Source organism: Tursiops truncatus, chromosome 11 (assembly GCF_011762595.2).
Source record: "Tursiops truncatus isolate mTurTru1 chromosome 11, mTurTru1.mat.Y, whole genome shotgun sequence".
Taxonomy (NCBI): domain Eukaryota; kingdom Metazoa; phylum Chordata; class Mammalia; order Artiodactyla; family Delphinidae; genus Tursiops; species Tursiops truncatus.
The window spans coordinates 14,650,178-14,673,592 of NC_047044.1; the positions used below are offsets into that span (position 1 = coordinate 14,650,178).

The 23,415-nt window shown below is 40.4% G+C and overlaps 2 protein-coding genes and 1 long non-coding RNA gene across 6 annotated transcripts in view; 2 read left to right on the forward strand and 1 right to left on the reverse strand.

Moving 5' to 3' along the window:
- The window catches only part of BPIFC (BPI fold containing family C), a 42,266-nt gene extending 41,415 nt beyond the window's left edge, over positions 1-851 (forward strand). For all 4 annotated transcript variants that reach the window (XM_019952182.3, XM_019952181.3, XM_019952180.2 and 1 more), the window contains one exon: positions 252-851. In XM_019952182.3, the coding sequence (XP_019807741.1) occupies positions 252-416 (165 nt within the window). In that variant the 3' untranslated portion in view covers positions 417-851. The remainder of the gene's footprint in view (positions 1-251) is intronic.
- A 1,339-nt stretch (positions 852-2,190) lies between these two features.
- Positions 2,191-22,388, forward strand: RTCB (RNA 2',3'-cyclic phosphate and 5'-OH ligase). The gene is made up of 12 exons (XM_004318439.4): positions 2,191-2,372; positions 5,087-5,165; positions 6,325-6,392; positions 7,510-7,609; positions 9,711-9,867; positions 11,668-11,824; positions 13,049-13,208; positions 14,491-14,666; positions 15,170-15,358; positions 16,043-16,153; positions 17,554-17,673; positions 21,275-22,388. Exons 1-12 carry the CDS (start codon positions 2,280-2,282, stop codon positions 21,380-21,382), a joined length of 1,518 nt encoding a protein of 505 aa, XP_004318487.1. The 5' UTR covers positions 2,191-2,279; the 3' UTR covers positions 21,383-22,388.
- LOC141275824 (uncharacterized) lies at positions 2,483-3,303 on the reverse strand. Its single transcript, XR_012324202.1, has 3 exons — positions 3,049-3,303; positions 2,842-2,955; positions 2,483-2,727 (listed from the first exon to the last, which is right to left on the reverse strand). It is a non-coding gene; the product is annotated as an uncharacterized lncRNA (long non-coding RNA).
- Positions 22,389-23,415: the final 1,027 nt, after the last annotated feature.

Here is a 23,415-nt window from a genome sequence, read left to right on the forward strand (position 1 = left end):
TACCCTGCACTCCCTCTTCCCTCCCCATGTCCCTTTCTATAACTGCTTAAGTCACATAAGGTGACAAGAATCCAAAATGGCCTGTTCCTATGTCTGAGGCACTCACAAGGGGGACAGGGGTTAGGAAGGGTATTGCACAGTAGGACCTGGTAAAGAAACCACATCTCCCCAACCCCTCAGGCAAACTCAGACATCCTATGGCTCCAGGTGCCCCAAGTTTGATATCATCTTCATTGTTGCATCCTTTTCAGGGTTTCCTTTTGATTTCCACTGACCTGAAGTATAAAACGTCCTTAAAGCAGCAGTCAAGTTTCCATGGTTGGGAAGCTCTGAACCTGATACGTGGACGGTGGAGGGGGAAGCCAGCCCCTTGGTTGCCTGTTTGGAGTCCACTCCAGGAAGTAAATCGCCCTTAATCCCACAGCTCCTGTAAAGCCAGAGCAGGAAGATGGTACACACAGGAATTGTAAAGCCATTGTGAATTGCTGGAAGTTTTCTTTTTCAAGCCCTCATGGATGTAGAGGGAGGCAAACTGGGTGAAAGGGCTCAGTCAGGATGTGTGTGTTCCCATGTGTGTGGAGGGGTATATGTTTGAATGTGTGTTCATGTTTGAGTGCATGTTGTATGTTCCTGTGTCTGTGAGATTCTGGGGCCAAGAGTGAGGCATGTACTTCTAAGGAGGTGCATGAGAAACTCTCAAATACAGATTTGCATCAGTTGTTATCAGCGGAGATCCCTTCAGCCCCTTCAGCTCTCTAGGGTTCCCCCCTCCCTGCATATTGGATTTTATGTTTTATATTTACTGTTACTGTCCCCTGTATTTAATTAAAATTGTTTGCTATCAATGTCAATTTTGCCTTTTTATTTGCAAATTTTCTTGCCCCAGATTTTTTTTTTAATAAAATAAGACTGGTAAGAAGAAAATTTAGTGTCCTTAACATTAACACAAACTGAGCTTGTACAGAATTCAAGAATTTCAAGAATTTTAAGTCCTTGATTTAAAAAGGGAATATGTTGTCTCTTTAGATGTTTCCAGAGAGAAACAGAGTGAACACAGGAAACTCTAGAAGTTGTATCACTTGCTTAAGTTTTACGCTGTTTTCCCTTTCAAATTAAATGAAATGGCAGTGAAGAGTACTAAACCTAGATAAATCACAGTAGGTTAAGTTAAAGCAACCAATCAATGGGGCGAAATTGGGGCAGAAGAGGAGGAAAGGGGAACCCGTATGGATAATGTAGGGAATGAATAGAAACCACACTTTGCATTTGTGGTGCTGACAATCCAGTGGGGGAATGGAAGAGAGCTGTTTACTGGAGGGCTTACCAAGTGTCATTTCATTTAATCCTCACAACCACTCTGTGAAGAATTATGATCCCATTTTATAGATAAGGAAACAAAGGTTAAAAGAGATGAATCACACAAAGCCAGTAAACAGCAGAGGTAAAAATTCAATCAAAGCCTTTCTGATTTCAAAGTCGCTGTTCTTTACATGAGGTAGGATTAGAAACCGAAGGCACTTAAAGCTCACTTATTACTGTGAAGAAGCGACACTGGATAAAAGCACGATCACAGAGTACTTAGTCATCACAGAAGGCTGGACTGGGAAGCTCTGGCTATCCATAGGGACTGCCATTTACCCATCTTCGTATTGCTCATAAAATAGCAATAGATACCCCCGTAATAGAAGCCCCTGTCAGTGTTGTTGGAATAAATGATAAGCTGTCACGTTTCATTCTTTGGAATGCCCTTTTCTGAAAGAAAAGTTATTTAATGTGTTCACAAATTCGTTCTGAAACATTACAAAATTTCCGTTGTGGTATTTATTTAAACACGTTTCTCTTTCTCGGCTGCAGACATTTCTTCCCCCTCACTACTAGGAAGGTAAACTCCAAGCAGATGGATTCTTTAGAACAACTGGACCTGATCCCGATTCAGTGTGTTTCTCAGTGCTGGAAAACACTTCCAAAACGAAGGATAACTAGATCATACTAAAAACTACTGCACTGCATTTAGCCTAGCTTTAGCCTAGAAGAAAATGACTAGTTAACATCCAAAAAGTAAACACTAGAGGACAGTCTAACTTAAAAAAAAAAAAAAAAAAAAAAAAAGCGATTGGTGCGACGAGTTTTGAGCCTCGGCGCTAGCCGTCGCCCATCCTGCCGCGGAGCTGGCCGCGCCTGCGCGTTGAGTTCCGGAAGTTGGTGTTTCGGTCAGCGGGACAACGCGGCAGCGGCTCTTCAAAGCGAAGCCGGGAGTTTTCGCTACTCTTGTCGCCGCCATGAGCCGCAGTTATAACGATGAACTGCAGTTCTTGGAAAAGGTCAATAAAAGCTGCTGGAGAATCAAGAAGGGCTTCGTGCCCAACATGCAGGTGAGGCGGGGGAGCAGGACCCGGTGTCGGGGCCTTCCCGGCTGGGGGCCCGCGGCGCGTCTTTACCCACCCGGCCCGGTCTCCTCCGAGCCCTCCCGACCCCTCGCGCGCCGGAGAGGCCCCCGCCCGCAGCAAAGGTCCCATCCCCCAACTCCCACCCCACCCACTCCTCCCGCCTCCGGGGCTGCCCAACCTAGGCCGGCCCCACCTCACGGATGGAGCGGTTCCCGAACCGCGAGGACGAGCAAAGCGGAGTGCGTCCAGGGAATCCCAGTAAATACGAAGTTGGCCTTTGCAAAGCGTCTTCACACAGAAGTCTCATGAACGCACCGTGAGATGTGTTACGTCCCTGAGCCTTAGAGACATTAGTGGGCTTTTACTAGGTGGCACAGCCAGTCCGGGGTGCAGTTGCTGGGACTGAACTCCGCTTCTCTGAGTCATACCAGTCATTTACATAACGTTTACTGACCTGTGTTCGCTGAACCAAGTTTCTAGCATTCACTGCTCCGTGTTGGGTTTGTTGTTGTTTTTTTAATTGACATGCGCGGAGTTTTAATACAACGATCTTGCTTCTCGTGGCAACCTAGAAAGTTCACAGGGCAGGTTTTTTCTTTTTAATATGCACTTTTTAGTAGGGCTTTGAGCGTGAGTCGCTTACACGGCTTCCTTTACTCACCCAGTAGAAGCTCAGCTAAGACGTGATGTCCAGTTCACTTATTTTTCCTCTGACAGGATGACGTATTCCCGATGGAGACTTGGGAGCCCGATACCAGAGAGTTTGAAAGCCAGGTCTCTGTATCTCTTGGGCTTCCTTGTCATTTGTGCTTATGGTCTTCCATTAAAGTGAAGAAGAAGGCATTTGTGAGGTTTTGGTGCATATGTTGTTAGACGGCTTTTGAAATCCCTTTAGGTGCCCTGCAAGTGTATTGAAGGTTTGTGATCCTGCGTCTTGGTAAAAGTTCCTGATAGCCGCTCCACCCTCTTACTCAATATTAAAACTTATTGAGCGCCCCCTATGAGCAAAGCACTTAGCTAGACGCTGAGCGGAGAAAAAGCCCATAGTCGCAAACCTCCCTTTTGCTCTGTTTTTTCCTTTGACTAGTTTCTTTTTATGGAATCCAGTTCCCTGCATGGAGTAGAAAATAAAAAGCATATGACCATCCTAAGAGGGTTGTAACACACACTGTTATGTTCCGTCAGCAATTCTGGCTTAACTTTTGATGCACACACTCCTGCTAATTCAGCTTGGGGACAAGTCTGATTTTTGCTAGGCAGTTCCAGTTTAACTATTTGAACAACACTTTACTACCACCCCTCCCTTGGGAAGGGAGAGTTGAAATCTTGATATATTGCTCTTAAAAAGTTACTGACCTTTATGGTAGGCTTGTGTTGTATTCCCAGTCTCATGAGAGTAGTGAACTTCACACTTACAATTCCCTATCTCTCTTGCTTAATCTCCATTCCTCCTGTAAGAACCGTGTGCTGCACTAAAAATTCCTCTTTGTTCCTTAAAAATACTTCTCTCCCATCTTTACGTCATCTTTCCATTCAGCTCCTAAATGTGTTGCTGCTGCTCCAGTAATGTCTCTTGTCTTTAAAGAGCCAGCTCAGTGTTCACAAAAAGTTAACAAACTGTGAAGCGCACCCCCACCCCGGCTACCGCCTCCCTAGACTGTTGAGCCCCTTCTTCATCAGATTCTTCCGTAGTGCTCTGTGCTTCTATTACAGCACTTGCCTCATTGCACTCTACGTTTTCTAGTCTGAGCTTCATGCTAGACTAGAAGTTCCACAACATCACGATCTTGCATATTCTCTGTATCTCCCCTACTGCGCAGTACAGTGCCTGACACATACTGAGTCCTCAGCAAATGTTTGGTGAATTAAAAATGTGGCCCTTTGGAAAATTGAGACATTTTTCCATAACTGGTATTGTTATTCATGCAGTGGTAAGATGCAGAAGTCATCTTTCTGATAAATAAATTTCCTTGTCCAGATAATTGTTAAATCTTTGGTTCTTCAATGCTAGGCAGATCCTTCATAATATTTGATCTCTGATTAAAATGTTCTGTCCTTTGGTGTTACATAATCATGTCTTCCATTGCCCTTTGTGTGCCTCTATTGTCAAGCTTTTTTATCCCCTTAAAATTACATAGATGGTTAAAACTAAGCACACAGCTATATAGCTACCTGTTAAAATTTTTTTACTCACTGTTTACTTAAGTACAGATTTGTAAATCAGAATAGGACACAGTAAAGTGTAGTGTGCTGTTGTCTTAGACCTAGAAAAAGTACACTTAGGTCAGATGACTGCATTTTTATGTTTAGATCTGAGTTTTTGATTCATTTATTTTTTTCAAAACCTACTGATATTTTAGAGGCACAAGAATACTGAGACCTTTGGCCTTAGAGCATTGTTGGAAGACGTTTCTTTATCACACACACACACAAAATATTTTACCTGTTGAACTTTTAAATATGGCCTATGAGAGTAGGAGAATAAACAAAATGATTTGTGAACATTGTAAAATACACTTTTAAGATATAAAGATGGGAACATCTTGTAAGAAGTTTTCTGTTTGTTTAAGGTAGCGTGAAAGTGTTTTATAAAGAGTAAAGCAAAATAAATATTGTCTGCAGTGTTTGTATTCTATCCTGTACTTATATACATCAGGTCCGTGTGCTCAGACATAATTCTTCCTTTTCTTTGGTACCAGGTTGAAGGAGTTTTCTATGTGAATGATGCTCTGGAAAAATTAATGTTTGAAGAATTAAGGAATGCCTGTCGAGGTGGTGGTAAGTAAATTAGAGTTTGACATATGGCGGTACAAGTAGTCTACCTTGTGGCCTGAAAAATGGTAACTCAAAGAATTATAATTTAAAAATACAAAAGTGTTGTCAAGGAATGATCAAGACTTCAAATGAGACGAGAACCCGTTACTTATTCGTGATCACATTGTTAGCCACCTGGCCTTGTAGAAAGCACTTGGAGCTGGATGGACCTGATTGGTTTTGCACCTAACCTCGGACAGTAATAACAATAGCTACCATTTATTGTGCACTTACTATGTGCCGGGCACTTTACATAGGTTATCTCATGTAATTCTTAAAGTAACTGTAAGAGGATATCTCCATTTTACAGATGTTTAAGTCAAGGCTGAGTGAAGTTAAGTCATTTTAATTTGTCCAAGGTTGCACAGTCTCTCAGTGACAGAATCAGAATTCAGATCGAGGAGTGTCTGATTACAAAGTCAGTGCACTGATTAGCCTCATTGAACTTCAGTTTTCTCATCTGTAAAAGAGAGTTTGTAACACCTATCTTGCAAGACTACAGGGAGGTTTAGAGATAAATGTATAAAACTGTAATATAATGTTCTAGTGGTAATGGTAGAATAGAAATCTAGTTTTAACCCTTTTATTTTTTTAGTCAACAAACCTAAAATAAATAAGTCTCATCCTGCCCCCCACCAGGGTGTGCTGACTTGTCTGAAATGACACACAGCCAGTGACAGAGCTGAGATTAGAACTCCAGATCCCCTGACTCTCCATCCAGTGTTTTCCCAACTCTTCCAAATTGCCCTTCTTTGTCACTTAGAATACAACCAGTACTTTTTTTTGATATATATTATGAACAGTTAAAAGAACCCTTTTTTTATACTGACAACATAAGGTATAATGATTATGTTTCACATCTCCCTGTACAGTATTTGCAAGCAATCCTCCGTGGTATGCACAGAATACTGACAGCATGTTTGTAATTATTCTGGTTGCCCTCACTACCTTCCTGTGCATGTGCTGCCTTCTTTTCCACTTCATCTCAAACACCCTTTTATGCTTTGTTGTTTTAGCAGTCCTAACCACTACCCCTTCATTAACGCAATCTAGAAAAGTATGAATACACTTCAGCTAAAAATCAAATATGTCCTCTTTTCTAATATTGAAATTTTGTTTTCAGGTGTTGGTGGCTTCCTGCCAGCCATGAAACAAATTGGCAATGTGGCCGCCCTGCCTGGGATTGTTCATGTGAGTCGATGTTCACAGTTTTAATCACTCATATTTTTTTTTAGTCTGAAAGTTTGTTGAATGGATGAATGGCCATGCCTAACTGATAGTGGTGTCATTTAGACAGTGACCTTCAAACATCTAGAAATAACCATGGAATTTAAAGAAATAACTGAGTCTGGGTAACATCTCAGTTTCTGGTTGCCTTTAGCCAGAATCTATAAGTGTTTGAGAACCTTTGAAGTAGATTTTGTTTTCTTCTTGTACACATTATTCTTATATCAGTTTGCCACCAGTGAAAGTTTCACGGTGGCCTCATTTAAGAGGTTGATTGGAGAAAGACTGGCAAGAATTGTAAGGGTTAGGACTGAGGGGAGGGACAAAGGGCAATATAGCTGTTGTGGATATGATTGGAAAAGGAGGGTGGTGGCGATGGTGGGGAGAGAACTGGATGGTACAAGTGGGGCCCTCACCCGAGTCTACATTCAGATTCCACCATTAGAGGTAGATGTTAAATCCATTCAACAGACATTTTTTGAGGTCTGTATGCCGGTTTCTCTGCTGGGCACTTGGGAGGAGAAGTGAAAAGACATGGCTTGTGCATTTAAGGAACTCGTAAGTGTCCAGGTGTCTGCATGTATTCCTACCATGTTTTGACCTCCATTCTTCCTGGGTCAGTATCCTTTTCTAGGCCCCAGATGTAGAAATTGTACGGTTTTCATACCATCAAATGGATTACATTTGTCTCTGATTGCTTAAACACTAAGGACCTGTGTAAATCAGGTATTTTCCTCCTGTCAGCCTGACATGACCACAATCTGTCAATCATCTTTAAAATGTAATAATGTGTTAAAGTTAGTATGTGGTCCTCCTATATCATGTGGTACTAAGGTTTTTCTCTTTTCAGTTTTCTTAGTTAATGTCAGACTTTGTAAAAAAGTTTTTCCTGCTATGTTTGGCTTTATGATTAGTAATTTTTTACACCTAATTTCCACCAATAGAGAAGATTTCATGAAAACAGAATCTTGATTTAGGGAAGGCTTCAGCCCCCCAGCCTATTTGAGAGTTAGTGTCAGGTCTATCAGGCAGCCAGAGTGCCAGTGAGAAAACTGTATTTTATTTTCTAATTCTCTTTCAGCGATCCATTGGGCTTCCTGATGTCCATTCAGGTTATGGGTTTGCTATTGGGAATATGGCAGCTTTTGATATGAATGACCCTGAAGCAGTGGTATCCCCAGGTAAGGTCACTGTGCATGTCTGCTGTCAGGTGTGTAGCTTCTCTCAGAATCGTAGCCTTTCTAAAATAGAGCACGGCTGCATTTTGTGTGTGTGAATGTCAGCTTCATCATGTTCTATCATTTCTTTTCCCCATTTACTGAGAGAATTAATTGTGGACACTCAGAGGCTATTAAAATATCAAGTAAAGCATATATTTATTTAAAGTTATTTGGGCTCCTACTGTGTGCCAGGCACTATTCAGACATGGGCTACAAAAGAAACTGAAACACTTCCCTGGCAAATTATACATCTTCTTTGTGTCCCAGTTATCTCTTAGGCAAATTGTAGTTAATAATGTTATTTACTACATAGCATTATTGTGAGGATTAAATTCATTAAGCTTTGTTAAAATACTTAGAACAATGCTGGACACATAGGAAGTAATTGATAAGTGTTTACTCTCATTAGCATCATTATTAGTCACTTGTAGTTGTATACTTCTTTTCTGCTGTGGTGTGCTTTCATTGAAAATGTTTCACGCTGGAAGTAATATCTTTGCGTTCAGAGGCTGAAAAAAAGATGAAAGGTTGAATTGTGTCTTGAGAGTTCTGCCTCCAGCAGCAGTGGACAAGGTCATTTCAGGCAATCCTTTGCCGAGAACAACGAGAAAAGCTGCGTGAAATTTTTAAAACAGAGCCAAAAATGCATCTGTTGAAACCATAAAAATCTACAGAGGCAGTAAGAATTTGTGAGGCTAAGATCCAGAGGAAAAGTGCAGATACGTGAGCCCAACATTTAGCACTATTTTTCTCTTGAGGAAGTGGCAGATTTGAATCAGTAAGGACACATGATTTGAACAATCCTGTTACAAACTTGACACCTTGATCTCTCATATACATGTGTGGTTGTGCATGCATCCACATTACAGTACATCCAAGAACTGTAGAGTACACATTCTTTTCAAGTGCACACAGAATGTTTACCAAAATTGACCATATACTGAGCCGTAAAGCATGTCTCAAGTTTCAAAGCATTGAAATCATACATCAGCAGTTCTCAAACTTTGGGCCCAAGACCCCTTTACGTTCTTAAAATTATTGAGGGTTGATCTCAAAGGCTTTTATCAATGTTTACCTTACTGGAAATTAAAACTGAGAAAGTTTAGAAACAGTAATACACAAGGACATGTCTCATTACCCCTCAGAGCAAGCATGTTATCACATGTCATGTAGCCTTTGGAAAACTTCACTGTACAGTAGAGAGAATTGTATTGTTATACAATTAATCCTAAAGGCCTGAAAGAATTCTTGGGTCACACCTAAGAACCACTGATATACAGGATACTATCCTACCACAGCAGAATTAAGTTAGAAATCACTAATAACAATAAAAACCTGGGGGGGAAAAAAACTATGTTTATGAGTTAAGCAATGCATTTAAATAACCCATGGGTCAAAAACAAAAAATCGTAATGGAAACTACAGAATAATTTTTTTTTTTTTTTTTTTTTTTCCAGAATAATTTTAACTGATGTTAATTTAAAAAATACCTGTCTAAAAATTGTGGGTTACTGTTAACGCCATACTTGGATAGAAGTATATAGCCTTCAGTGCACAAATTAGAAAAGAAGAAAGGCTGCAGTGTCAATGATCTAAGCATCCATCTCAAAAAGTTAGAAAAATAACAACTAATTAAACCCAGAAAATGTAGATAGGTGGAAATAATTGAGCAAGATTAATGAAACAATATACAGCGGTAAGGACCAACAAAGCCAAAAGTTGGTTCTTTGGAAAGACTAATAGAATTCATAAACCCCTGACAAGAGTGATCAAGAAAAAAAGAGAAGCATGTAATTCAAATTTTAATCTCTAGTCTAGATGTTACTTGTTGTTCATTACTGCCTCCTTGACCCACAAAGTACCTTTAGTATGTATTTACTTTAAATTTTGTTGTCCTCAGACTTTACCCACAGAGAACCACTTTGTTGGCTCCTTTAAAACATAGCTATTTTTAAAAGAGTGGCTGTCTTTTAAACCCTTTATTAATAGTGGGAAACCACAGGTAACAAAGCCTAACTACCTGGTTTTGCTAATATTTGACTAAGTTTTCTCTATTTTGTAGGTGGCGTCGGATTTGACATCAACTGTGGTGTCCGCTTGCTAAGAACCAATTTAGACGAAAGTGATGTCCAGCCTGTGAAGGAGCAACTTGCCCAAGCTATGTTCGACCACATTCCTGTTGGGGTGGGGTCGAAAGGCGTCATCCCAATGAATGCCAAGTAAGAATGAAAGCTGCCAGTAAAGGGAGTGAGAGATAATAATCACACGACCCTCACGTTCATTTCCAGTGTAGGACACTTAGGAGATGGGGATTGTTCAGTCACTGTTGAAGAAGTGGTAACGAATTGTTTTTTTAAGCATGAGGTCTGTAATGTTCATTAGAGACATTAGTCAATTCATGTTCATCATGACAGCCTTTGACATATGGTAGAATTCATAATAGAATAATATCCACTGATGATTACCGAGCACTTCCTATATGCAGAGCACTGTGCTGTAGTGTAGGTGTATATCATTTTGTGTAGATAATAACCCTAATATTATTCTTAGTTCACAAGAAAGGAAGCTGAAGTTTAAAGAGATAATAGTAAATAAACTAGTAAGTAAAGTCAGGATTCAAACCAAGGATCTTTTGGCTTCAGAGGCTGTATTCTGAACCCCACTGTCCTTTGTCAGTGAACCTGTACTGACGACCTTCCTTTTTGGATGATAGCACTGAGTGTGTTCTTCACCTGAGATGTTGTGTATTTTCAAAGGAGAAAATTCAATGTAAAGCTACAGCACAGTGGCCTTTTACGTGGCCGTTGATGTACTGTCATAGCTCGCATGAAGCTGTGCGCCTTACACTTTGCAGAAGGGTGTGCTTATAAGTATGTATCATTAATATCTTCTGTTTTATCTAAAAGTTCGTGTGAATTTTGCATTCTATTCAAATATATGTACAGACATTAATATTAAAATGTCTTTAGCTATTACCTGTTATACAACTCCCCTTTACCAAAAAACAAAACAAAAAAACTTGGAGTAAAATTGATACATTTGGAAGATGCTTATTCTGTGACTTTATGTGGTCCCTGAATGCAGTCCCACTTTGAAAAGCATACCTGGAACATCTAAATAAATTCCAAGCATCTTTACAAATATTTTAGGTAGGAATTTTGTCCTAGTAAGTAATGTTTGAAATGGGCTGTTGTGGGGAGGGCCCATTGATCATTGTAATCTCTCCGGATGGTATTTTGTGAGAGGGCTAGACCTTAGGTGAAGATCAGAGCTTTTTCCTTCTAAGGGTTTAACGTTGTGCACCTCAGCTTCAAAGTGCAGGTGCAGTAAAGCGACGTAGTACTTCTGTGAAGGTGGGAATAGACCTTAAAATTTAACCTGTGTTGGGCTTCCCTCGTGGCGCAGTGGTTGAGAGTCCACCTGCTGATGCAGGGGACACGGGTTCATGCCCTGGTCCGGGAAGATCCCACATGCCACGGAGCAGCTGGGCCCGTGAGCCATGGCCACTGAGCCTGCGCGTCCGGAGCCTGTGCTCCACAACGGTAAGAGGCCCGCGTACCACAAAAAAAAAAAAAAAAAAATTTAACCTGTGTTGCCTGAGGACATTGAGATAGCTTTGTTTGTTAGTTGTAATTTTTCATAAGTTACTATGAAAACTTAGTGTAGCTGTAGTAAAGTTGGTGGCCGATAATGATATTTGATTATGGTTATAAATTTTCTGTGGCTGCTTAATCACTGCCTCAGAATTCAGGATCAGAGAGATAAATAAGATTTGGAAAGTATGAGGGGCTGTGTAAATGTCAAGAACATTGGCATTTATAATTTTAATATTCAATTATTTATGTAACCGCTTTTCCTCAAAAAACTAGAGTTGCTGAGAGGATGAACTACATCTAGCACGATGCCTGATACACAGGCATAGTCAATATAGTTCTTTCTTTTGCCCTTTGAGATGCGGTCATCTTTAGATTTTGATCTGCCTTGGCTGTGAAATGACCTGCACCTTGTTACTCACTCAGAGACTTGGAGGAGGCCTTGGAGATGGGTGTGGACTGGTCCCTAAGGGAAGGCTATGCCTGGGCTGAAGACAAGGAGCACTGCGAGGAGTACGGAAGGATGCTGCAAGCCGACCCCAGTAAGGTCTCTGCCAGGGCCAAAAAGAGAGGCCTTCCCCAGGTAGCGCTCACTTTGCAGGGGAAATGTTCATTTTTTTCATATTTTGTTTTTGTTGGGAGGAAGAAAAAAATCTGTCTTCCATGTAGTAAATGTACCCCAGCTTTTTTCACATCAAAAGGAACACAAACTTGTTTATGCTTCATTGTTAATCTTTTAAAAAGCTATCAGGAGCTTGTAGATGTTCATAAAATAAAACAAGATATCATGAATTAGAAGTGGATGGGAGGAAAATGGGATATGATTATAAGGCTTAAAATGTATACCAGGGCTTCCCTGGTGGCGCAGTGGTTGAGAGTCCACCTGCCAATGCAGGGGACACGGGTTCGTGCCCCGGTCCGGGAAGATCCCACATGCCGCGGAGCGACTGGGCCCGTGAGCCATGGCCACTGAGCATGCGCGTCTGGAGCCTGTGTTCCGCAACAGGAGAGACCACAACAGTGAGAGGCCCGCGTACCGCAAAAAAAAAAAAATGTTTACCAAAATTGCATATGTACAAACTTGGACAATCTACAGATTTGGCTGAAAGTTTTCTAGCATCCAAGATGACAGCAGATACTTTGTCGGTTCATGGTGTCCATGAGATAAAAATATACCCGATGTTTGAAATTTACAGCAAATTGTGATGGCTTTGCCACTAATTCACTGTGACCTTGGGCAAGTCTCTTTTGCCTGTCTGGGTCTCATTTTCTCATCCAAAAATTGAGGTAGTTAAAACTAGGCAGTCTCTAAGACTGTTCCAACACTGCCATTCTTCGGGTCCTTAAAGCATCTGTTAGCTCCAGTTATGGGATATATTCTTCCAGTGATGGATAGTGGTAGGTGTCAGTGAACTCACAGATAGTTCAAAAATCATTTGAACTTGGACTTTGTGTAAGAGTCAGCATTCACCAGAGTTCACCCCAAAATTTGACCCTTCTCTCCGTGATGTTTAAATTGTCCTGTGAGCCATTTGGTGGTTTGAGTTTTCATTTATGGTGCTTTTAATGTGCTGTGTCTCAAGCAAATAATGATATAATAAACGCAGGAACTGGTCTACATTATTTTAGTTGTGTGGGATATTACTTTAAGTGAACGAAGCGTTTCTAAGCTTAGAAGTTTTTTTGTTAACGCTATATGTGTGGTTATCTTTTAATTTTTATTGGGTTTTTTTACCTATTTGCTTTGCAAATGGATTTTTTCAAACCTGAATAGCAGCTATTTTATCAGACATTCTCACATTTGCAGTTGGGGACTCTGGGAGCAGGCAACCACTATGCAGAAATCCAGGTTGTGGATGAGATTTTCAATGAGTATGCTGCTAGGAAAATGGGCATCGACCATAAGGGACAGGTGTGTGTGATGATCCACAGTGGAAGCAGAGGCTTGGGCCACCAAGTAGCCACAGGTATTTTCTGGACCTAATTTTTGGCTTGGTGCTAAAATGTACATTTTGTGGGGAACCATATAGAGACTAAAGGGAGAAAGTGCTGGAACTGTACTGTGCAGGTTTTACCCTGGTTTTCCTAACTAGCAGAAATTAACTGCACTGGGCCTTAACTTACTTGTCTAAAAAAATGGGAATAATAATTATTTCATATGGTGTTGTCAAAGGCTCCAGTTACCATATTTACTCTTAACAGGTTTCTATTACTGTCTGACCAAGAAAGAGCAGTAAAGACTTCAAATTGTAGAGTTTATGATATATGCGGGACTATGTCTTAGACACCTACCTGTACGGCAAGATTAAGTGTTATAGTGGATTCAGAGATGAAATAGCAAGGGCTCCGCCCTCAAATTGTCTCATGAGAGAGATGTCATGTTCATTAAGAAGAAAAAGTAAAGAAAGAAGGTGTAGTAATTGATAAGATACTATGGAAGAGACAAAATAAAGTGTTTAGGGAAAAGATTTTAGAGATGACTTCATGGATACATAACGTGCAGTTTGAACAATCACACACGCAGAACATTCATGACCAAAAGACAGTGTGAACAAAAGCAGGAGGCAGGGAAATAGTAGAAAGGTCACTTTGGACCGTTTGTATGATGAGTGAAAGGATTTATGAATATAGGAAAAGTTATATAGACACGTGGGAATTACTGTAAACTCTAAATTGCAATTATGGTTCATCCTTGTATGTACATTTAATTCTATGGGAATCTAAAAATTTGTGCCAGCCTGGCCTGTTAGAATATTTTGTCTAGCAAATATATGGAGCATTGACTAGTATTTCTGAACTTTCTACTGAGTTCTGCTTTACACTTTATCATGGATTTGATTTGCATGCAGAAGGTCTAGCAACTTATCTCCAGTTCTTTTAAGTTAAGTCACTAAAAATTATTTTTAAAAACCATGATGGCAATAAAACGTATTTTATTACTTCTCATTCATGCACATGCCAGGAAGGGAGTAAGTAACTCAGACCACCTTGCATTCCCCTTGCAAGTCCTCGAGGGCAGGTGTTCTCTTTGGAGCCTGCATATATTGTGTCACATAGCTCTGACAGAAGATTCTCAGTAAATATATCTTGACCAATAAATAGATGAGCTCAGAAACACTTTAAAGGGAAAATGGTATTTTACTTGTTTCTTTGTAGAATGGTTTTGAATCTAGCCCACGTTTCTGCAATAAATGTGAATTATAAAGGGAAAGCTGGCTGGTTTGGACTTGTTGTGCTCTCTCCTTTCAGATGCGCTGGTAGCTATGGAAAAAGCCATGAAGAGAGACAAGATTATAGTCAATGACCGTCAGTTGGCTTGTGCTCGAATCGCTTCCGCAGAGGGTCAGGACTACCTGAAGGGAATGGCAGCGGCCGGGAACTATGCCTGGGTCAACCGCTCTTCCATGACCTTCTTAACCCGTCAGGTACAGTTGAGGTTGCTTGTCTGTTCCCAGTTATACATGATGAAGTTAAGTAATTTAAAACATAGTGTATTCAAATCTAAGCCTGTAGAATTTGGTTTTGGAAATGTATGTAATAGATATTCAAAATATTGGCGAAGTGTCCAAGCTTTCGGTGTGTCCTTAAGCTAACTCAGCAGGGTATCAGGAGAGGGGAGAAGAGAAGCCAGAATTATTCCTAGAATTTGCCTTGAGCAGCGGAGAGGGTAGAAGTGCCGTTCACTGAGATTCAGAAGGCTGAAGAAGAAGCACCTCTGACGGGTTTGGTCAAGACTAGTTGGAGTTTATGGAGTGGAGTTTGCTCTGTGGTCTAAAGACAGTTTTTGTCCTTTACATGAAGGTTAATAATTCTGCTATTTTTGAACTCTTAAATCCTTCACTCCCTTCCAACAGACCTTCCAGAATCAATAAGATAAGTTCTGAAGAGCTGGTTCTGCCACTTTTAACGTAAGCTTTTTTTCTCTTAGGCTTTTGCCAAGGTCTTCAACACAACCCCTGATGACTTGGACCTACATGTGATCTATGATGTTTCTCACAATATTGCCAAAGTAGAACAGCATGTGGTGGATGGAAAGGAACGGACTCTGTTAGTACACAGGAAGGGATCCACCCGAGCTTTCCCTCCTCACCATCCCCTCATTGCGGTTGATTACCAAGTACGTACTGAGCCATTTGTGGTTTTAAGCAGTGGGGGCATGATTTAGACAGTTCTAAATACGTAAGAATTTAAACAGGAAAGCAGCAATTGTGAAAAGAAAACAGTCTGTCATCCATGAGAACAGTGATTTCCAGTCTTCTCTGAAGCATGACTCCCCCCATCATCTGTGCTTGCAGTGTGCTGTAGTGCTGCATGGAGAATATTCTACTCCATTAAGATGCACTAAGAGTATCTTTTTAAGGCCTTTGAATGATTAGAAGACAGGATTAAGATTAAACTCTGTTTCATTCCTCTTATCCTTTTGGTGTCTGGCTGTGATAGAGTTAGAAAGACCCTTAACCTACCATTTCACAGATGAGGAAACAAGCCTGAGAGGGCAGATGCCTTGCTCGGGATAGTTCTTCCTAAAAACACTTCACTACAAATTTGAGTTTTGCTTTGCTCTTACCTTCAGGCTGTCTTCTGCTGCCTTCCTGGTCCTCACATTTTTCCTCCCATCCTCTTCCCTTCCCTCTCAACTATCAAAGAATCAGAATAATATCTTAATATAGTTGTGAGCACAGTGCATTTAAAGGCCCTGGTTTCTCCACAGTCCTCCAATGCAAGAGGAAATTTAAATCTCAGACATAGGAAGCTCCTGCTTTTCTAAATTTTAACATGTTTGATTTGTGTGCTTCCTCAGCTCACTGGACAACCTGTGCTCATTGGCGGCACCATGGGAACCTGTAGCTATGTTCTCACTGGCACTGAGCAGGGCATGACCGAGACCTTTGGAACAACTTGTCATGGAGCAGTGAGTTATGAAAACAGAAAATTACTTAGAAATGTTCTCTTCAATGTAGTCATTGTTTTGCATTTTGACAGGTAAATGTACTTGGTTGAGCATTAACAAAGTTGAGGTTTGGGTTTGTCTTGTCTTCTACCTGAATTTTTCCCCGTAATATATACTGTCTAGTGAACTAACTGAGGTCACCAAGTATCTTGACCTTAGTGGGGTCATTGTACGGCCAGGGACTATTCCTCAACTCTGTGAGTCCACAAAATCCAGATCGAGAAATTATCACACTACCGTAACTGATAAAACTTTACCTGATGCAAATTGACATCAAAGTGTATCTCAATGATTCACAGACCTAGCCATTAGCATAATTTGTTCCTTACTGGGTGGGTCCACTCGAGATTTGGAGGATATGCCCCATTTTGCAAATCAGGACCCATGTGTAGACTGCACACCTATTTCAATATATTGCCTCTTCTAAGCCAGGGGTTGGTAAACTTTCTATAAAGCACCAGACAGTAAATATTTTAGGCTTTGGGGGCCATAAGATCTCTGTAGCAGCTATTCTGTTGTGCCATTTTAGTAGAAAAGCAGCCATAGACAATACATAAACAAATAGGTATTGCTGTGTACTAATAAAACTGTATTTACAAAAACAGGTAATAGGCCAGATTTGGCCCACAAACCAGTTTTCCAGCTGCTCTTCTAAGCCATCAAAGTTCTTAGCTGGTGATGGAGTGGAAAATAGAAACTGTCTATGATACCTTCTCAGTAGGACAGAGCCTCACATATATATTAACCCTACTTTTTTTCCTCTGATCCTTTCTCATTTTCAGTTGCCTCCCAACTCCTAACTTTAACCCAGTGATCAAAACCATCTCCCCACACACATTAGCAGTGTCTCAGGGCATTTTCTGTTGTCGCAGTGGGGGAGGGGAATTGTGCTATTGGTATCTAGTGGGTAGAGGGCAAGGATGCCGCTAAACATCTTATAACGTATGGGACAGTCCCCACAACAGTTACCTCATCCAAGATGTCAGTAAGTGCTAAGGTGGAGAAACTGTTTTAAACCACAAAGAGCACAAAGTTTTTGTGATGATAGACATACTGATTACAATTTTAAGTTAACATATTTATATGTAATTGATAATTAGTAGTGATTAGATACACAAAACTAAGTCTTTAAATGCTAAATGCTTTGTAGATGTAAATTTGTCTTCCAAAAGGATGAGTCTTAAAACAAAAAGGACATTACAGTGTTGATTAAATAGAAAAAGACTCTCTTATTTCTTCTTTTACTTTAAAAAGAAGTCAGGGAAAAGGCATATGATCCTAAGGGTTTAAATAATTGCTGGGATTGAACATAAATTGGAGCTCAGAATGTATAAATGAAGTTCATTCCTTTCCCAATCTAGGGCCGTGCACTGTCCCGAGCAAAGTCAAGGCGTAATTTAGATTTCCAGGACGTCCTAGACAAATTGGCAGACATGGGAATTGCGATCCGTGTTGCCTCACCCAAGCTGGTTATGGAAGAGGTAAGTGAAATTTTGATAAGTATTCAGCATAAAACTGTTTATAATTTATGCCAGTACCCGGAGACAGCAATTTTTAGTATTGCTAATAGAAATGGTTTTTTTAAAAGTAACCTCAGTTACAGTCTATCATTGTCTTCTCTTTTGTTTGGAGGTTCATTATGAGCTGGGTCCATAAGAATGATTTTTACCATTCATGTATAGTCTTTGTCTACATATTACAAGCTTTAAATTTAGTTTGAGCTGACTCATCTTAACCTTTCTTTTGCACAACTGTATACTTAACAGTTAAATTTGAAAGCAAATTTGAAAAGGTAGGGGGGGAAATGTTTGAGAAAATGGGTTTTTTTGATTCATAAGGGAGCAAAGATTTTGTTTAAATTACATGCATGTATATGTACACTTATGTACATATTTAAATTAGAAGCAACATAACTTCCTTTTAAAAGTTTAAGAGAAAAGAAAAATTGTCATCAGAAATTCTGTGCCATGACATAACTATTACCTCCTTTTTTTAAGATGCTTATTGCCATTTTTTCCCTAAATGCTTTTTTAAACTGGTTATAATCATAGTTTACAAACATTTTATAATCCTTTTTAAAATTTAACACATTATTATAATATTGTTTACGTCATTTTTAACGACTGCGAAATATTCTACTAGCTAAGTACCGTAAGTTTCTGCCCATAGTGGATATTCAAGTAGTTTCCACATCTTTGCTACTCTATATTAAGTTGTACTGTGTGTCTTCATGCCTGAATCTTTCCTCCAGATGTTTTAATAATTAGAGTGAAATCTCAAAAGCAGAATTACTGCGTTAAAGAGTATGACAAAGCTTTATTTTTTTGGGGGTTTTTTTTTTTTTGCGGTACGCGGGCCTCTCACTGCTGTGGCCTCTCCTGTTGTGGAGCACAGGCTCCAGACGCGCAGGCTCAACAACCTTGGCTCACGGGCCCAGCCACTCTGCGGCATGTGGGTTCTTCCCGGACCGGGACATGAACCCGCGTCCCCTGCATCGGCAGGCGGACTCTCAACCACTGCGCCACCAGGGAAGCCCCAAAGCTTTATTTTTTAACAACTTAATTTTTCACCTGATTTTAATTAAGAGGTTTTAGAAAATACCAAGAAGAAAACATCTAGAATTCCACAATCAGAGATAACCACTATTAACATTTGGTATACTTTTTACTTGCACATTTTACATATGATTTTTTTCACTCATCCAGCTAATACTTATTAAACATCTGCTATAGTTAGGAACTGTATAGTTAGGAACTGCTAGGGATATTGCAGTGAACAAAACAAACATAAATCCTTTCCTGTAAAACTTACCAAATAGTAAAATGTATAGTGTGTAGAATGATGGTAAGTGCTACAAAGTAAAAATGGGAAGGGGGATAGGGAGAGACTGGGAGTGGGTGCAGTTTTAGATAGGGTGTAGTGAGGTGGTATTTGAGTGAAGACCTGAGAGGGGTAAGGGAACAGGCTATGTGGGTATCTAGGGGTAAGCTTTCCAGGCAGGGAGGATGGCAAGTGCAGAAACTCTGAGGCCTGATCACACTTGGAAGTTCAAGAAACAGTGTGGAGGCCAGCATGACTGGAACGAGCAAGAGGGAGAGGAGGTTAGAGAGGTAGGGTCACCAGATCGTGTGGGTCCTTGTTTTTTCCTTTACAAATGGATTTTTGCTCTTCCTCTGAGTGAGATGAGGGGAAGACTTGGGAGAATTTTGAGCAGAAGAATAACATGATCTAACTGATGTGTTTGCATGCTGTTGAGAAGAATCTAGAAGAGAAATTGAAGATGCAGGAAAGAGTGGGGAATTACTAGAGAAGTGTCCTTGAGTAGATGAAAGGAGATGGGATCTGGTGGGGTTGGTCTTTGCTAGGAGCTTAGGTAATTCATCCTTAATAAAAGGAGAGAAGGTACAGATGCTGGTAGTCAGGGAAGATATGGCAAGAGAGTTTATGGAGATTCTTTTCTGGTTGTTTCTGTTTTTTCAGTGTAATAGGAAGTAGGGCCAGCAACTGAGAGTGAGGATGCAGGAGAAGGTATAAAATCATCATCTAAGAAAGTGATTGGCCTAGTGAAATTTTGGGTGATTGCCAGGACAGCGTCAAGGGCCCACTTGAGCTTAAATTCGGTGGTTGGGTGTTTTTCAGCTACATCCAACTGTATAGGTGCTGGCATGAAATAGATGTTGAGTTTCCTTTAACCAGGGTTGCAAGTAAAGGAGAAGCAAGGTTGTTGAAGGGTGTTGCAAAGGGATTGTGGGTCTCGTGGGGTTAAAGGATTGTTGGAGGTGGAAACCTAGGCTGTCTGGGGTGCTGGGAGCTGAGACTGTGGAGGAGTTGTAATCGTTGGTTATGACGAGTTCTTGGGGATGACTGGGAGAGAATGGCAGAGGTAAACATTGAAGGAGAGGGAATCAAGAAACTAGGAAGCCAAGTTACTGAAAGAATCCTCTTCCTGGATATTGAAATCGTTCTGAATTACAGCAGGAGAGGGTGAGGGTGACCCAGGAGCTACAAAACTTTTAAGTAACAATGGGGATCAGACTCTAGCAGATGATTGCAGCAACAAGAGTAGTGGGTGGTATAAATGGTGACTGCAACATTCAAAACTGGGAGAAAGGAGGGAGAATGGTCTGAAAGGAACCATGAAGAGCAAGGACACCTGTCCCACCTCTCAACCTAATGGCATGACCCAGTTTGGGAGAGAAAACAGCTACCACTTCAGAAAGTTGGAAGCGGAAGCGATATCGTCAGCGGAGGTCCATGTTTCAGCAAGAACAAGAAAGTGAAGGGAATGTTTAAAAAAGAAAAGAAGAAGTTCTTTGCCTTTGACTCAATGGAAGGAGTTCAGAGGCCACAGTGGAAATGTTTCAGAAACTGGAAGGGATTAGGAGATGGGCTAGAAAGGGGTGTGTACAGAGCCCCCACGGGAATCAGTCTGAGAGGCCTAAGCTTGCTGTGTTGACATGAATGGAGATAAAGGGTGTGTGTGGTGAGATTTGTTCTAATGGTGGCAAGACAGAAGGAAGGGGGGAGGTCTTACTAGAAACTCATAGAAATAAATTGTATGTGTTTGTATGTATGCCCATGTATGCATGCATATATGTAGTGTTAGTTATATATATGAATGTAATAACCTTTCCTTATTGTGAAGGTTATACATGGTCATTCCAGGAATTTTGACAACTGTAGAAATATCTAATAAAAGAAAATCAAAACTGCTAATAACTCCACCATCCAAAGACAGTTACCGCTAACAGGATGATTTGGTACATTTCCTTCCAGTTGGGTATTAGTGTATATGCTTTATTCAATTACATTTACTGCTTTTCCTACTTATACAAGTGATATATGTTCTTTGGGGAAATTTAGAGAAATAAAGAAAAAATATAAAACAAGATGAGAGTGTTATTATACTACTCCCTTACCAACACTGAGCTTAATCTTTTTTTAAACCTTTGCCTATTTGATAGGCAATAAAAGAAAAAGCAAAACCAACTCAGTACTGTTTGAATGTGCATTTTTTAAATTACAAGTGAACATTAATGCTTTTAAAGATTCCATTTTAAGTAGACTTTTCCTCCCCTGCAGGCACCTGAGTCTTATAAGAATGTGACTGATGTGGTGAACACCTGCCATGATGCCGGAATCAGCAAGAAGGCCATTAAACTGACACCAATTGCTGTTATCAAAGGATAGAACCCTGACGGCAGCCACTGGACACCACTGACCCTCACTGAAGTGGACGTGGACTGAAATTCTCTTCAGACATCAGACTCGAGACCTGACAGGTTCCAGGGTGTGCAGGTGTAGCTGCCCGTTCCAGAATGGCTGGTGGGGAGGCTCCTGATTCAGGAACCAATGTTGTAAACTTTCCTTCTGGGAGGAGTCACAATGCCTCCATTTGGAAGGGGATGTATATGCTTCCTCCCTGATTATCCCACAGGTTTTTAGGAAAGTCTGTTAGGGGGCGGGGGTAAGTCAAGAAACTGCCTTACTCAGTCATACAAGTCTTTAATCATCAGAATGAAGTTCTTTACACCAACCTTTGTTTCCAGCCTGAGAGGTGTCATGAAGAACATTGTATTAAATAGGAAGGTTTGGGAATGTTTCTTTTTGCCCTCTGATTGTCAGTTTATCCATTTAGCCACTCATATACCCCCTTCCCCTGCACTGAGCAAAACCCTAAATACCATTCTTACTTGGAGCATATAAAAGGGTCATAGCAAGATGTTAGATGGATAATGAGACACGTTATGGAGGGGTTATGTGTGGAGGCGTAGGGATAGGGACCCAAAAGAGAAAGTAATTCATCATAGACTTGCTACCTTTGTCATTCTAACTATAAGGCAGACTTCTGACTTCCGTGTAAAAATGGCATCAGCTGGTATCTTTAATTAGGCCTAGTCTGGCAGACTTTTCTTGAATAATAACTTGCACAGCAGCAGCAGAGAACCCTCAGATAATACAGATATCTTTACATTTATGATTGAATTATTATAAAAGCATCAAAAGGCCGCAGCTATGATGTTAATGGTTACTCTGTGTTGACAGGTTGGCTAGTCCTGTGCCACCTAATCAGATTAGGTATTATATATACTGTGACACCCAAAGATGTTAACGTTATAGGTTACTAAGGCCATAGTTGAGTCTAAATAGCCAGTAAAATAGAAGAATCTAATAAAGTTGTAATACGTTGTTTATATTTTGTGCTTAATGTTTTATGGCTTAGGATAATTAGTATTTTTTCTTGGTTCACTTTGGACAGTGCTTCTGTTTTCTGATTTTCTCCCTGGTTGCTTTCAGAGATGCACCCTAAAAGATATTCTTTTCTAACACTTATCTCTCAACATATAATAAAACCCCCCATTGGAGTGTCTTCTAAATGCTGTTTGGAAGACTAGAGAAAAGCAGACTTCCTCTGAAAAATGTATGATATGAAATAGCATGTCTTGACTCTGAGCACTCGGTAACTTTAATGGTTTTGATGGTAGAGTTTGAAAGTTATCAGCAAGTTAGTAATCGTAATGCGATAATTATGCATTAGTTATGCCTCCAGATTGGACCAGCAACTGTTGTGCACAGATGACTTAAGGATGTAGGTTACCTGTGAACGCCGGAGGGCATTTAAAGATGAGAAACAGGCTTCTGGCAAGTGCTAGATTCTCTAGAGATGAGGCAACACTGAGTGTCTGAGTGGACTTCCTCTAACTGGGCTTTCCCAATGATGTTGTTTGAAACAGATTCATAGCAAAGTCCTCTCCCAAAACTAACTGATGTCAGTGCAAGAAATGCTGCAGATCGTCTTAAATACATAGGTTGCGTTTTATTGGATGCTTTGAAAGTCACTCTTTGGGAAGGGAAGAGGGGAGCAGGTGAGGAGGAGAAATAGAGAAGGATGGTTTGTGCCACGGCATTTCTGTATTATAAGCTTTTCTTATATGTAGCATTTCTACCAAACTTGACCCTATTAATGACCTTGGAAAGTAATGGTTAATATTTTGAGTTCAAAAAGAAAACTACAAACATTGTTTTCCTTGTTCTAAAGATGTTATTTTCCCATTTGAGGCAAAAAGCCACTTAAAAGTGAATGTTCAAATGAAGCTGATGTAACGGACTGTTCTTACTGCCCTGAGTAAAAGAACCCCATGCCTGGGCACATGGACGCAGCTGGGAAAGCCCTTTGATAAGGTGCTGTCTGGTTTTCTCAGGCATGAAGATGAGTCTTATTA

Bases quoted from the DNA above. Each gene is read 5' to 3' on its own strand.
- RTCB (XM_004318439.4), top strand. From the start codon at position 2,280: ATGAGCCGCAGTTATAACGATGAACTGCAGTTCTTGGAAAAGGTCAAT. The intron at 11,825-13,048 runs GTAGCGCTCACT...TCACATTTGCAG, and splicing joins AAAAGAGAGGCCTTCCCCAG to TTGGGGACTCTGGGAGCAGG. The intron at 16,154-17,553 runs GTGAGTTATGAA...TTCCCAATCTAG, and splicing joins GAACAACTTGTCATGGAGCA to GGCCGTGCACTGTCCCGAGC.